This window comes from Rhinopithecus bieti, unplaced genomic scaffold (assembly GCF_001698545.2).
Source record: "Rhinopithecus bieti isolate Rb0 unplaced genomic scaffold, ASM169854v2 scaffold_28524, whole genome shotgun sequence".
Classification (NCBI taxonomy): Eukaryota; Metazoa; Chordata; class Mammalia; order Primates; family Cercopithecidae; genus Rhinopithecus; species Rhinopithecus bieti.
Window position 1 is genome coordinate 281,875 of NW_016812504.1, and position 16,173 is coordinate 298,047.

Here is a 16,173-nt window from a genome sequence, read left to right on the forward strand (position 1 = left end):
CTCCCTCCCTCCCTTCCTTCCTTCCTTCCTTCCTTCCTCTCTTTCTCTCTTTCTGTCTCTCTCTCTCTCGATACACAAGATCAGTAAATCTTTGAATGTTTCTGAAGTTGATTTTAAACTCAAATTTCTAACAGAATAAGTCTTTCCCTTTTTATATAACCATGGTCTGTGGGTTTAAACTTCAGAGACTCTATTGCTTTGGAACATATACAAAATGATAGACACATATTTATGTAACATTTTACTCAAAGTAAATATTACTCCACAAAAAATTAATAAGGCATCTTATCATTCAGTAATTTACAAACTAACTCTGCCACCATGCCCTTTTCGCCACAATATTTTTATCCTTCTCTACCCTCTTTGAAGTCATCCTTTTGTTCCAAAGGCTGCATATATGCAGATACACAAGAAAATATTTTAGGCAAAAAAAAGGAAAAAAGATTTTGAAAAGGTGATATCCATATAGGTTATATGATCTCATGGTCACTAGCAATATAGTTTAAATTTGGCACCCAGCCACCAATGTAGGAGAGGAATCTCTCATTAATGGCACAAGATTTTGTTACCAGTATCCTGACATAGTAATGTTGTCTTGGATATATTGGTTGGGAGGAATATTTGAGATGGTTTAAATTTTTGTGATGATTTTAATGCCAATTAGTTTGGAACATGAGTCCAACAGTGCATGTGGTTTGCCCCACATACCACTCAGGTGCTATTTAAGGCCCTGTGCAGATTAGAAACCTACAGCTCTAGCATCTGACCCTGCTATACAACTGAGCCTATCTTTATTGACACCATGGGCTTTTACAGCAAGTACTATGGTAGCCCGGGCTATGGCTATGAAGGCCTGGACTGTGGCCATGGCTGTGGCTATGGTTACTATGGATATGCCTGCTACCGCCCATGCCGCTAGGGAAGGTCCTAGTCTTTCAGCTGCTTCTGAGAAATTCAAGATTGGTGATCTCTTTAGATTATTTTCTTATGAGGTGCTGTGTTTACTTCTGCATTATTTATAATAATAATGTTATTGTCTGTTCAGACAATGAAAATTGCATCTTAGCAACATCAGAATTTTTTTTAATCTAAATTACTGGGAGTTTACGAAAACTTTAGAAAATATTTCTTTCATGTTGTGCTACTCTATCATTAAATATAAATAATTTTAGCCATTTTTAAGGAAAATATTTAAATCCATTTTTTATTAAAGATAATCCTTTTGCAAACCTACAGCATTTTATTCAATTTTATGAGTGTGTATGTATGTATGTATATTTATGTGTGTGAGATTATTGATACTTTGGCTGTCTATAATTGTCAACGTACATGTATCAGTCCTAACCATTAACTATATTTAACCAGTGTCTTTTTCATAAGTGTTTTCATGAGCAGATGCAAGGGCTACTGTGATCTACTTTGATCTAATCAATGCCTGTGACTTGGTTCAACCAAATAGCATATAGTAAAGGTGATTGAATATGCATATATATACACATATATGTATATATGATTGTGATTGCTACAAAAGATTGCAGCACCCATCTTATTAGAATCTCTCTCTTCCTCTATTCTTTGATTTGAGAAAGCGAATGACCATATTTAGCAACCCACATTGTAGGGAACTAAGGAAGCCTCCTGGGCTCTCCAGCAGACAGCATGCAAACACTCCCAGCCAACAGTCAGGGCTGAGACCTGCAATTATTCAGCCACAAGGAACTGAATTCTGCCAACAAGTACATGCTCTTGGAAGTGGGTCCTTCCTCAGGTGAACCTCAAATAAAACTGCAGATCTGACTGACACTTTGATTGCTTCATTGTGAGACCCTGAAACTTTCAGTCCATACCTGAAAATGCTGCTTTTATCCAATTATTGTGTTCCATTGTGTAGGACAAACAGATTTACAACCTACTACTACCTTATGAAATAATAGATTGTAAAAATATTCCTGAGGTGGTTTTTCATTAGAATATATTTTCATATTATAAAACAGAAGGATATCACAACAACATTCATTTATTTTGGAGATATCATAAATACAAAAATTGTGGAAGTTATTTTCTTTATTATTTACCATGTGCCTTATAATACTTAACCTAAATTGTACCTAATATTGCATATAGTGGTGATACTTACCCACATCACAAATATTATTCCTCAGTAAGGAAGGAATAATAAGAGAAGGAAATTGAAGTTTACAAAACTTGTGTCACTTTTCTCAGACAATTTATTTTGGACCTGAAAAGAAACTAACCTAGAAATAGTAAGAAAAAAATATCTCCATAGGGGGACAATTCACTTTTCTTGCAAAGTCAGTCCAAAAACTGTCAGAACTGGAAGTCCTAGCCAGAGCAATTTAGGCAAGAGAAAAAAATGAAAGGCATCCAAATAGGAACAGAATGGGTAAGATTATCTCTTTTCTTTAAAGATATGATTCTGTGCCTAGAAATCCCTAAAGACTCCACCAAAAGTCACCTAGAACTTATAAATGACTTCAGTAAAATTTCAGGATATAAAATCAGTGCACAAAAAATCAGTAGTGTTTCTATACACTGAAAATGTTCCATCTGAGAGACGGTTCAAAGATGCAATCTTATTTACAATAGCCACTCACACAAAATAAAATATCTTGGAACACATTTAACCAAGAAAGTGAAAGATCTCTGCAAAATATTGCTGAAAGAAATCATAAATGATACAAACAAATGAAAAAACATTGCATGCTCTTGTATGGGAAGAATCAGTATCATTAATATATGTCCGTACTGCCAAAAGCAATCTACAGATTCAATGTCACTTCTATAAAACTACTAACATCATTTTTCACAGAATAAGGAAAAGCTACTCTAAAATTTATGTGGAATCAAATAAGAGCCTTTCCTTTCTTTTCTAAGGAAAAAGAACCAAGCTAGAGGCATCACATTACCCAACTTCAAACTATGCTGGAAGGCTATAGTAACCAAAACAGCATGATACTGGTGTAAAAACTGATGCATAGACCAGTGTAATAGGATAGACAACACAGAAATAAAGCCACACACCTACAACCATCTAAACTCCAACAAAGTTGATAATGACAAGCAATGGGGAAAGGACTTCCTATTCAATAAATGGTGATGGGATAACTGACTAACCATAAGCAGAAAATTTAAATTAGGGACCTACATTCCCCCATATGTAAAAATTAACTCAAGATGGGTTAAAGATCTAAATATGAGACCTAAAACTATAAAAATCCTAGAAGAAAACCTAGGAAATATGATTCTGGACATAGGCTTTGGCAAAGAATTTTTGGCTAAGTTCTCAAGAGCAATTGCAACAAAACAGAAGTAGACCTAATTAAACTAAAATGCTTCTGCACAGCAAAGGAAACTGTCAACAGAGTAAACATATAGCTACAGAATGGGAGGAATTATTTACAAACTCTGCATCCAACAAAAGTCTAATATCCAGAGTCTATCGGAATCCTAAACAAGTCAGCAAGCAAAAAACAACGCCTTAAAACATGGCAAAAGGCATGAGCAGGCACTTCTCAAAAGGCTATATAAAATCAGTCAACAGATATATTAAAAATGCATAACATTAGTGACCAGTCAAAACGTTATTATTAAAAAAGTCAAAAACTAAAAGATACTGGTGAGGTTGTGGAGAAAAGAGAATGCTTATGCACTGTTGATGGGAATATAAATTAGTCCAGTCACTGTGGAAAGCATCTGGAGATTTCTCAAAGAACTTAAAGCAGAACTATCATTCGACCCAGCAATCCCATTACTGGGTATATACCCAAAGGAAAAAAAAAAATGTTCTACCAAAAAGACACATGCACTTGTCTATTCATTGCCACGCTATTCACAATAGCAAAGACATGGAATCAACTCAGATGTCTATCAATAGTTGACAAAAGGCAATGTGTTTCATATGCACCATAGAATACTATGTAGCCACAAGAAAGAGTGAAATCATATTCTTTGCAGCAACATGGGTGCAGCTGAAGGTGATTATCCCAAGCACATCAATGCAGGAACAGAAAATCAAATACCACGGGTTTTCACTTATAAGTGGGAGCTAAAACTTGAGTGCACATGTATATAAACATGAAAGCAACAGACACTGGGATTGTTGGAGTGGGGATGGTGGTGGGTGGTAAGGATTGAAAAACTACCTTTCACATATTACCTCAGTGGCATGCAATTCACCCATGTAACAAATACACACATATAAACCTTGAACCTAAAATAAGAGTTGAAAAAAATAATGATAAAAGAAAAAATGAAAGAAAAGGAAATTTTGGACAATAAATAATAGATACAAACACCAAGTTTTCTCTTGTGGATTAAATGTGTTTATTAGGTCAGCAGAGAAACAAACTGCAGCATGAAAGTCATCAAAGGAGTCACTGTGACACCATCCTCCTGATAAAAGGAGAAGTGACAGGTGAACTTCACCTTATCCCACTTCATCATGGAAACTCAGGGTATTTTTGGGTAACATGGTAGGTCAACAACAGATCACATTAGACTTCCAGGGCAGGATATCATCAATCAAGGGAAAGGCTCAGAGCATGTGGGCTTCAGAATTGGCGAATCCCAATGTCACAGGATAGAGGGTGAGAGTCTCCCATGGTGTCCTCAATAGTAGTGGCCAAAGCTGGAGCCAGAGCCAGAGCCGCATCTATAGCCACAGCCACAGAAGGAGCAGGAGTCATAGCCATAGCCACAGCCACAGCCACAGAAGGAGCCAGAGCCATGGCCCAGGCCTCCATAGCCACAGCCACAGAAGGAGCCATAGCCACAGAAGGAGCCAGAGCCACAGCCCAGGCCTCCATAGCCACAGCCCAGGCCTCCATAGCCACAGTCCAGGCCTCCATAGCCACAGCCCAGGCCTCCGTAGCCACAGCACCCGTAGCCAAGGCCGCCATCATAGTTTCTGTAGTAGTTGCCACACATGGTGTTGGTTGTTGAGGTTGTCCTTGGGTAGGAAGGAGTGTAGGTGACTTCAGTATCGACATTTCCCCTGCAGAGGGCCTTTTATATGCCTCAGTGAATCAGAACATAGCGTGCCCTGCAAAAATATCTCTAAAGACCTTTCATTGTGCTGAGAAGTTCTGGCCCTTACTTATCTCTCTGATTTCATATCCTACTACTTTCCTCCATTTATCTATAATGCTCAAACTCCACTGACTTTTTGACTTTTAAAATGCAGCAGGTTTCTTCTCACAGTAAGGCCCTGGCCTCTGCACTTATTGATTTCTCTTTCTTAGAATAATGCCAAGAATATTTGACTCAGTTTCTATTTCAATTGAAATGTTAACTTCCCAGAGATACTTTTAATGGCCACCTTATATTAATTAGTCTACCTCCAGTAACTGAATTTAATGTAACTCATTGAGTTGTATTATCACAGGATTCTTCACTGTTAGAATCTATTTAATTCATTTTTAAATTCAGTCTCTCTACCCCTTTTGTCTCAGTTGTAACCTCCAGAAAGTGGAGACTTTGCCTTTTTTGTTCATCTGCTCAGTCTGCATTTCTTATTACAGTGCCTGACACAGCAGATTCTTAATAAAGATTTGATGAATTAGTGAAAAAATAACCAAATGAATGACGTGATGCAACTTTCTATACTCAAATTCTGTGTTGAATAATCACCATCTTTGTTCTATGCTTGGGGTAACTGGGGATAAATTCATGTACTCTGGGATCCTTTTGGATCATATGCAAACCAGTGGAGGAATTTATCACAGTGATTTTTTTTTCTGGTTTGAGAATCCATGCCTTGTCTAATTGTTAAGGTGGTGGCATATATCCACTAAAGTTTATGAACTACTGTGTGCAGTTCCGCAGTTCTGACTATATGCTCTATTTGCCTCTTATTGATACGATACTTCGCTAGTCTCATATTGATCTACAAAGTGTGATCCCTACGTTGATCACTGGTAGTTCTGCTACATGTAAGAGCAGCAAATGAATGAATATGTACTATTAATTGTTTATATTTTATTCTCATTGCTTTATCATAATTAATGACTCATAATTCATTAATAATATTTAATAAGTGGATGGAATAAACATGATAAATTATCACAGGGAGCTTCGTAGAAAATCAACTCTCATAATTAAGGCTATCACCAGAATGCATTTGGGCCAGAAATGTGGTTTTCAAGATGTTATTCCATCCAAGTCACCACTTTAAAAAACAGTAACAGGAATTCTGCTAGAAGATGAAAAGTATCTTTACGATAATTTTGGAAATTTGGAATTAATATATTTTAAAATAAGCAAATTCATTCAATATAAAAAGAAGTTAAAATATGTGAATATTATGTGTCAGGAGAGGAAAACATGAATATTGAGACACGGTGGGTAATTGTTTGTAATTGCCTTCTCAGATGCAAAGAGAACACCACAACTAATAATATAACCTAAGTGAGGATGATGGAAGAGGAAAAGCTTTACTACTGCAAGAACATAAACTAAGTATGAACTTGGAAGAAAATTTTTAGTCCTATTGATTAAGAAATAAATTAATCAAAACATACAGACATATTTGCAAGTAAATCTAGATATTTTCATCGGCTTCCTCACTACATAGCCAACTTTCCCTAAGGTTGCCACAGAAAGCTATGGCTCCTTCTGTGGCTGTTGCTATGGAGGCCTGGGCCTGGCCACTCTGTGGTTTAAAGACTGCATTTATGGAGGTAGAGGAGGATATTGAAAAAGAAAAAAGAAATGTTTCAAGAGGCAGAAAATATAAGCTTTATGTGATCACACAGAAGCTAATCATCAAGTTTAAATTGGGATTTTAAGTAAGCAAAAGCCATAAAATTAAGAGAATATCTCCTTAAGGCTCATGATTTTACTTGTTGGCATCCTGACACATAGCAATATTAATATTTTCTTGGACATATGGCTAAGAGATTCTTGAGACTTTTTTATCTTAATGCAAATTAGTTGTGAGAATAAGTCTAATGTAGATTGTGGTTTGCTTCACATATAACTCAGGTTGGATAAAGTAATTTGTACAAATCAGGAGAGTCAAATTTCAGAAACTACTGTCTGCTCAATTGAACTTCCAACTTCTGACACCATGTGCTACTACCACAACTATTATGGTAGCCTGGACTATGGCTGCAGCTATGGCTCTGAATATGGTGACTCTGGTTATGCCTGCAACTTTCCAAGCTCCTGTAGAAGGTTCCTACTGGCTCCTACAAAGAAATTCCACTTGCCAATCACTTTGAGTCATTTTCTTGTGATGCACTAATTGCATCAACAGGGTTTTCTATGGATTAATTATTGTCTGTCCAATTTTAACTAAATCTAATTATTGATTACCACAGGTCATATTTGCATTGGATTGGTGGAATTTCCCACCAGTTAGTAGGAAAATCCTTTGATATTTTGTTACTTTTATGTGTTTGTTTATATCCATTATAATATTAACAATTTCCATGCAGGAAAACTTATAAATTTGCATTTTAATAAATATAATCACTTTCACAATATGTATTGCTTATCACATATATTCATTTCTCTTTATCATTTTTGTATCTGTGTGTGTGTGAAAGAGAGAGAGAGAAAGGGAGAAATAGAAAGAGAGAGTGAAATTGCTACCTGTGGCTATTTTAGTTAGTGACGTGACAAAAACAGGCAAGGCATGACTGATGTTTTTCCAACAATGTTTGCATAAAAGTATTTTCAAGTGCAGTTTCAAGAATACTGTCCTCTATATTGATCTAATGCAAGTTTCATTTTAGAAAAATTCAATGTTTGACCTAGGTAATTGGCAAAACTAGTAGCACTATTACTCACCAAGCTATTTTCTATTGCAATTTTCTCTCTCCTAATAGTCTACATTTAAACATGTGCTTCTGTACTGATATAACTCCGGCCCTGCATTGGGTACTCTGACCTCTTTTCACTCACTCTTGTAGATGAGAATCCTCTACATGAAGCTGATTGGTATGCCTGATAATCCTGTGTTTCCACAGCAAAGATTACTCATTTATAGGTCTAAATGACTCTTTTGAGTTCTTCTAACTCTGATCATCTTCTAGCAGAATTCCTGTTACTATTTTTTAAAGTGGTGATTGGATAGAATAACATCTTGAAAACCACATTTCTGGCCCAAATGCATTCTGGTGATAGGTCTTAATTATGAGAGTTGATTTTCTGTGAAGCTCCCTGTGATAATTTATCATGTTTATTCCATCCACTTATTAAATATTATTAATGAATTATGAGTCATTAATTATGATAAAGCAATGAGAATAAAATATAAGCAATTAATAGTACATATTCATTCATTTGCTACTCTTACATGTAGCAGAACTACCAGTGATCAACGTAGGGATCACACTTTGTAGATCAATATGAGTCGAGCGAAGTATCTCCCCGACCCCCAAGTGTAGGCTTTCTGAAAGCAAACAGAAGTAAAAACACTGTATTGCTGTCCATTCCTTCCTTCCTGGAGTGAAAAAGTCAGTCCATTAGCAGTTCCAACCTGACCTGCCCAACCAGTGACTGGACAGAGAAGCTGGTGATCATTCCTCTGGTAAAAAAAGAAAATAAGAGGGAAGTGATTCCATTTCAACTAAGATATAGGTTGGGCCTCTCCTCATTATTTGCATAAATTATCCCATTTAATGGATTAACAAACTTAAATGTTAAACATTTTAATTTCTATTGCAGTCATGCTAAATTAAATCAACTTTTAGAAAGGTAAAACTGAAAGATTCTTGGTGAAATGGTGCAGGATTGAAAATTTGTGTTTATTCCTGTACACAATTCTTGATACAAGTTAGTGCTCTTGTATCAAGACTGATGGAGGCCACTATACTTTGTATAGTATTTCATAATTATTAACTTATTGTGCAAATGGGTATCAATGCATTCATTTTGGCAGTTTGGAACACCAGATTTAAAATAAATAAAACATTATATATCAAAAATGATACAACATGCATATTGGTACTAAATATACACATCTTATGTTGTTATTTATTTAGAGTTATGGGAAGGTTGAAAAGAGAACAAACTAATCAGTAATAAAAGTGAGAATAGCGGTACCTCTGGGCAGGAGGGTATTGGATAAGAAAGGGCACAGTGGAATCTTCTGGGTGGAGGAAATGTTTTGTATTTTGATCTAGTTAATGGTTATATGGGTGTATACATATAAAAAAATCCATTAAGTTGTATATGTAAGGTTAGTGCCCTTTACTATATGCATATTAGGAATGAATTAAAAACTGAAACAGTGAAATGAAACGAGTTATTTAAAACTATGGCACTATCATAGGACAGAAAATTAAATTAATTAATATAGAAATTCCAGGGGAAAAAAAGATGGACAGTTTGGTAAATAATGTAAGAACTGTCCAGCATTTTGAGAAAGTGTGTATACATGTGGGTGTGTGTGTTTTTATGTATATGTTCGTGTGTGTGTGAAAAAATATTTTTTTCTTCCAGTAACAACCATGATTTTCAGGGGTAATAAATATCTAAACATAAGAAAATAAATATTAACATTGCTAAAATTCTAGGAGTGACCTGCCTACTGAAAATGTAAAATCCAATTACTGTAAGTTATTAATTGACTTTATTTTATAAAAATACTAACTCTTTCCTCAATTGCAAAAGTCAATTACACAAGACTAAAAGAAAATCCTGGATTGTAAAAGTTAATTATTATGTATCAGCTATTTTAAAAGGGGAACAACACACACTGGTACCTTTTGGAGGGTGGAAGGTGGGAGAAGAAAGAGGACCAGGAAAAATAAGTAATGGGTACTAGGCTTAATACCTGGGTGATAAAATTATCTGTACTACAAACCCCCATGACACAAATTTACCTATGTAACAAACCTGCATTTGTACCCCCGAGCATAACATAAAAGTTAAAAAAAACTCTATAATACATACAATTTACAAAAGGAAAAGATGCGAATAGCCAACAATTATATGCAAAGGTTTTTACTCTATCTAGTAATAAAATATACTGATATTGAATCACAGTACAAATTTTTTTCTACTGACTGGTTAAAAATTAAAATGACTGATAATATATAAAAGCACAGATAGGGGAAAAGGAATGTTTTATTGTATTTTTAGGATATAGAATTTTATAAACATGTGGAGCCAATTTTCAATAATTATAGCTATTTTATTTGTTGCTTACTTATTTATTTATTTTGAAACAGGTGCCTCTCTCTGTTGCCCAGGCTGAGTGCTCTGATGCAATCGCAACCCACCACAACATCTAACTTTTAGTCTCTGGAGGTCCTCCTGCCTCTGACTCCTGAGTAGCTGCAGTTACAGGCATAAGCCACCATGCCTGGCAATTGTACCTATTTTAAATAAACATTTTAGGAAGACCTTCTAGAGGAGCATTAACAAAAAAAAAATAGTAAATATGAACGCATATATATAATATATATACATATATAACACATATATAGACACATACACCATATATATGTCTATAAATGTATATGTATGGCTTATTCATTTAGGAAAATACCAGAAATTTGAAAATAAACTTTATTGGAATAAGGTTTATATAAAATAAAATGCACTTTAAGATCAGATTTTTCTGAACATAGACAAATATATAACTGTAAAACTGTCACCACCACAACGAAGATATCAAAATTTTCCATAATCCCAAACTTTCTCTGATACATCTTAGAAGTAAATCCTTACCCTAAACCAGTCCCCAAGTAGCCACTGATATGATTTGTACCACGACAGATTACTTTGGTCATTTCTAAATGTACATAACAATGAATAATGCAGAGTACTTCTATGATTTATTCTTATTTTGGTGTGTGTCAGTATTCCCTTCCTTATTATAGTTGAGAAGCATCCCATTGAATGGATTAAATAATTTATCCATTTACCTGTTTCTGACTTTTTTTAAAGGTTGGAGTTAATATGAATATGATGGACATATGCTTTTGTGGGGGTGGGTCATATGGTAAAAGTATGCTTAACTTTATTTGCTGTATTTTTATTCTGAGGATGTACAATTTGCATTCCGTAATCAATGCATGAGCATTCTAATTCCTCCACATTCTCACCAGCACTTTGCATTGTCATGCTTTTGCATTTCAGTCGTTTTGTAAAGTGTTTAGTGGTATTTCATTTTGGTTTTAAGTTGAAGACTCAAAATGTTGTGCATCATTTCATATGCACATTGGCCACCCACATATCCTCTTTTGTGAAGCACTTGTTCAAATCTTTTGGCCTTTTTGTTGAATTGGTTTTCTTCTGATTATTTGGTTATAAAAGCTTAAAATAAGGGGGAAAAAAGGAAAGAACAGCTGAGCCACAAAATAAGTATAGATTATTTTCTAAGTTTGTGGCTCATCTGTTCTTTCCTTTTTTCCTCTTTTTCCTGTTTTTATTTAGATTAATTGATGTTTTAGCATTTTGGTTTTGCCACTATTTGTTTATTAGACATGCCTACATTTATTATAGAAACGTCTGCTTTAAGGACTGGGATATGCATCTCAATTAACACACTGCCATTTCATGCGTGATGTATTAACTTTGTAGCAGTATGCTTACTTCCCATCATCCTTTGCTATCGTTGTTATAAATTTTACTTTTATATGTCATAAGCTCCATAAACCATGTTTATTCTTTTGATTAAGGTTGATTACTCAAGAAACTAAACATTTTATAAAATGTTTTCATTTTACCTGTATATAGATTATGATAATCATCGTGTGGTGTGTGTGTGTGTGTGTGTGTGTGTGTGTGTGTGTGTTCTTGTTACTTGGTTCCTGTTGAGCTTCTTTGGTCTTCGGAATTATAGGTGTTTTTTTGGAAATTTTCAGCCATTTATTTTCAAGAGTTTTCTGATCCCTCCCTCTTCTAAATATAAATAATGTTTCATTTTGTATGTCAAGTTGATTGGGTTAAGGGATACTCAGATTACTGGTAAAATGTTATTTTGGGTGTGTTGATGAAGGTTTTCTAGGAGAGATTAGCATCTGAATCACTAGATTGAATAAAGAAGATCCCTCTCAATGGATCTATGTCTCAATGCAGGTGGACATAAATCAGTCTATTCAGTGACTAAATAGAGTAAAGCGGCAAAAGAAAGGCACATTCACTCTCCGATTAAGCTGAGACACCTATCTTCTCCTGTGTTTGGACATGAGTGCTCCTGATTCTCAGAGTTTTGGATTCAGACGGAGATTTATACTGTGCCCTCTCACCCCAGTTCTCAAGTCTTTGGACTTGGACTAAATCACACCACTGGATTTTTCTGATTGTCCGGCTTACAGAAGGCAAACGATGGGACTTCCCAGCCTCCATAGCTATATGACAGCCAAATCGTAGAATCAATGTCTCTTCCTCATTCTCAACTGTACATATATAAATATATATGGACATATATAAATTGCCCTGTTTCTCTGTCCTGTAGATGTTTATACAAAGTATAAACATACAGACCACTATGCAATATTGTTCCAGAGATAACTGAGGATCTGATCATTATTTTTGTTAAGTTCATTTTTTCTCTCCGTAAGTTTTGATAAGCTCTATTGCTCAGTTTTCAAATTCACTGATCTTTTCTTCTGCAGTGTTAAACATGATTTTAATATCATCCTTTGAATTCTTATGTCAGTATGACATGTATTTTTAATATGTAGATTTAAAATTTTTTGTCTTCCACTTCTCGTTTTCATGAATTCCTTTACGTCCTTCAGCATATGTATAACACTTCTTTTAAGGTCTCAATATACTCATTCTGTCATCTCTGTTATTTCTGGTTTTGTTTTACTGACTTACTTTGTTTCCAAACATTGACAACTCTTTTCTGTTTCTTTACTTGCCTAATAATATTTAACACATGCCAACGTTAGTGATGTATTTTTTAGAATGCAGATTTTGTTGTCTTTCTTTAAGTAGTGTGAATGTCGGCCGGGCGCGGTGGCTCAAGCCTGTAATCCCAGCACTTTGGGAGGCCGAGACGGGTGGATCACGAGGTCAGGAGATCGAGACCATCCTGGTCTACACGGTGAAACCCCGTCTCTACTAAAAAAAAAAATACAAAAAACTAGCCGGGCGAGATGGTGGGCGCCTGTAATCACAGCTAATGGCGAGGCTGAGGCAGGAGAATGGCGTAAACCCGGGAGGTGGAGCTTGCAGTGAGCCGAGATCCGGCCACTGCACTCCAGCCTGGACAACAGAGCTAGACTCCGTCTCAAAAAAAAAAAAAAAAAAAAAAAGTAGTGTGAATGTCGGTTTTACTGGTAGTTAAATTACTTTCGTATTCCTTGATAGTTTCACAACTTGGTGCGTCCAATTTAACCTTCACTGCAGTGCCAGTTGATTGAATTAATGCGGTTCCCTTTTTGGGGGGTCTGTTTTTCAGTAAAGTGTCTCCACCCTGATTCGAAGAACTCAGATGTATCTCCCAGTCCTCCATGAGTTCTGGAGATTATTTAGCTTGCACACACTCAGCTGTTCTTTGCTCCTCCTCAGGGAGTTTCGCTGTTCACTTCGTGTCTTCATGTTCAACAAAGCTTGCTCGTGAGGACCACTCTGTAAATAACTAGATTTCTTTCTTTGTGCAGTCTTTTATCCGTTCTTACTCTAAATGTACAGCCACTCTTTAGACTTTTACATCTTTGTCCTCAACACAATGAGATTATTGTGCTTTCACTCCCTGAAATGCAGGTGCTGTGATTTGAATGTGTCCCCTGAGATCCATATATTAGAAACTGAATCATCAGTGCAACGTGACTGTGAGGTAGGACCTGTGAGAGTTTGTTGGGTCATGGGGGCTCATTGGTGGATGACGGCTGTTAGGTGGGAATGGCCAACTGATAAAAGGATGGGTTTGGCGCCCTTCTTCACTCTCACATGCCCTCTCACCCTTCTGCCTTCTGCCGTGGGATGGTACTGCAAGATCTCCCTTGCCAGCTCTGGGACCCTCAACTGTGGACTTTCCAGTCTCCAGAACTGTAAAAAATGAATCTCTGTTCTTTATAAATACTCCAATTTCAGGTATTCTGTTAGAGGAGCACAAAATGACTAAGAGAGGAGGCCTGAGAGAATTATAGGGAGAAAGCTTGGTGATTGTAGGACTCAAATAGCTTGCTTCCCTTTTTAGGGCATTGTAGTCCTAAACTAGCTACTGTACAAATTTTGAGAACAATTATTTCACATATTTTGTCTAGCTTAATATAGTGGGAAGACAAGTCCAAGACTAGTTATTCTGATGTGGCTGTAAGTTACAGTGTTTCTTCTATATGCTTTTTAAAAAATAATGAGACAGAATTCTGTTATTATTTTGAAAATTACATTCTATTTTAAGTCAAAAGCAAGTTGAATAATACTATGTAAAATCATGCAATTCTCTTAAAACAAATGTAATATTTAACATTTATTGAGACATTATTCGTATGATTGATTCCTTAAATGGTAATAAGATGTAATTCTTAGGGTAAATGTCAAAAAAGGACTTTTTTGTCCTTTATTGATACATTATTTCTTACCAGTATTGAGCCTGTTTTCTCTTTACTTCAATAACTGCACGAAGGTTGGCTCTTCCAAAAGTATCTAGCATAAGAACAGCATTTATCCTCTGTTGGTTAGGGTTGTCAGCAGAAAGATTTTCACACTGTGCATCTGAGACTCTGCAAGTTAAGTGAGTTCATGTTCTGAATAGGGGGCCTTTGTCGGGCTCTCCTCATGACCTTCTCTTACAACAGATGTGGTGTGCCCTTGTTGACATCCAATTTCAACTCTCTTATTTCATGTGGTATTCTAAAGAGCGTCGTTAAAATTCTTTAACAGTAAAAATATATATATGATCTGCAGGTGTTTCATTGTCTTCTCCCTCAAAGTTTTTGATCTTCTGGGAGAAGGAAATGCCCACCTTGGAGCAGCATGCTCATTAATACCAGAAAATTGTCACAGATGTTCGTCTGTTTAAATGAAGCAAAAACATGGCTCAGTGTGACGACAGTAGGTATTGCCCCCAAAGGGTCATTTCCTTGTTGTCTGAAATATAATGATATTCCACAATATGGGATTGATTCAAAAATCATTAAATCGTAAAATATTCTGAGAATCTTATACAGTCAACAAAATGATTGTTTAGAAAATGTTGATGCCATTAGAAAATATTACTTAAGTAATACCAAAGAAAAAGCCCAGCCTAAAAATGTGTATGCAGAATAATTTCAAAATATGTTAAAATAGAAGTAGAAAAAGATAGGAAGAATATACATGAAAATATTGGTATTGATTATTGTAGGGCAATGGAAATGTAAAAGTTTCACTTCCTTTTCATTTATTATCTTGGTGTGAAAGTTATTGAGGTTTTTGCTATTAAAAGTAATGACATAAAATGAGATAACTTTGGCACCAACCTAATGTTTTCCATTTTTTCCTAAAATAAATCTCCACATCTTACTAATCATAAATCGTATTTATTAAACTCACACATCAGCCTTACATTTTATTTGAATTTAAATAACACATTACATACCAGAAAATATAAGAACCATGACATTACTCATTAAAATGAGATTCTTCTTGATACTAACAGTTTAACTTTGTATAAGCTGAAATGAGCAAAATGAATGTTGGTTTGTATTTATTTACTTCTTTTTCTTAAAATCTTTTTTCTTGGGATTTTAAAGTCCACTAGAATTTTTTATAGATGTAAAATATATCTTCTTTTTATTCCCCTTTTCCTCCAGAGATAACATCACAAGAAATAATAATGGATAAAACAAAGAATTTTATAGGTGGGCATGGTGGTGCGTGCCTGTAATCCCAGTTACTCAGGAGACTGAGGCAAGAGAATTAATTGATTGAGCTCAGGTGGTGGAGGTTGCAGTGAGCCAATATGGCATGCCCCTGCACTCCAGCCTGGGCAACAGAGTGAGATTCTGCCTCAAAACAAAACAAAACAACAAAATAACAAAACAAAAACCAAGGAATTTCATTTGTTGACATAAAAATGAAGTTAATTTCATAAAGTTTTACCAATTTAATATTTAATAATTCATGATTTATTTCTAGAAAGTTATAGCATATTAACCTCTGACAACACTGCAAAAGTTGACTAAATGGAAAATAACAACAAAAGTACAGTAATACATTCTGCTTTATGATCTCTTCATCTGATGTCAGAAGTTCATTTCT

The 16,173-nt window shown here is 35.4% G+C and overlaps 2 protein-coding genes across 2 annotated transcripts; one reads left to right on the forward strand and one right to left on the reverse strand.

The window, feature by feature from the left end:
- Positions 1-4,358: 4,358 nt before the first annotated feature.
- Positions 4,359-4,968, reverse strand: LOC108545001 (keratin-associated protein 6-3-like). The gene has a single exon (XM_017896412.1). It carries the CDS (start codon positions 4,945-4,947, stop codon positions 4,630-4,632), a length of 318 nt encoding a protein of 105 aa, XP_017751901.1. The 5' UTR covers positions 4,948-4,968; the 3' UTR covers positions 4,359-4,629.
- A 2,101-nt stretch (positions 4,969-7,069) lies between these two features.
- KRTAP22-2 (keratin associated protein 22-2) lies at positions 7,070-7,351 on the forward strand. The gene has a single exon (XM_017896411.1). The coding sequence runs from the start codon at positions 7,088-7,090 to the stop codon at positions 7,262-7,264; it is 177 nt and encodes a 58-aa protein (XP_017751900.1). The 5' UTR covers positions 7,070-7,087; the 3' UTR covers positions 7,265-7,351.
- Positions 7,352-16,173: the final 8,822 nt, after the last annotated feature.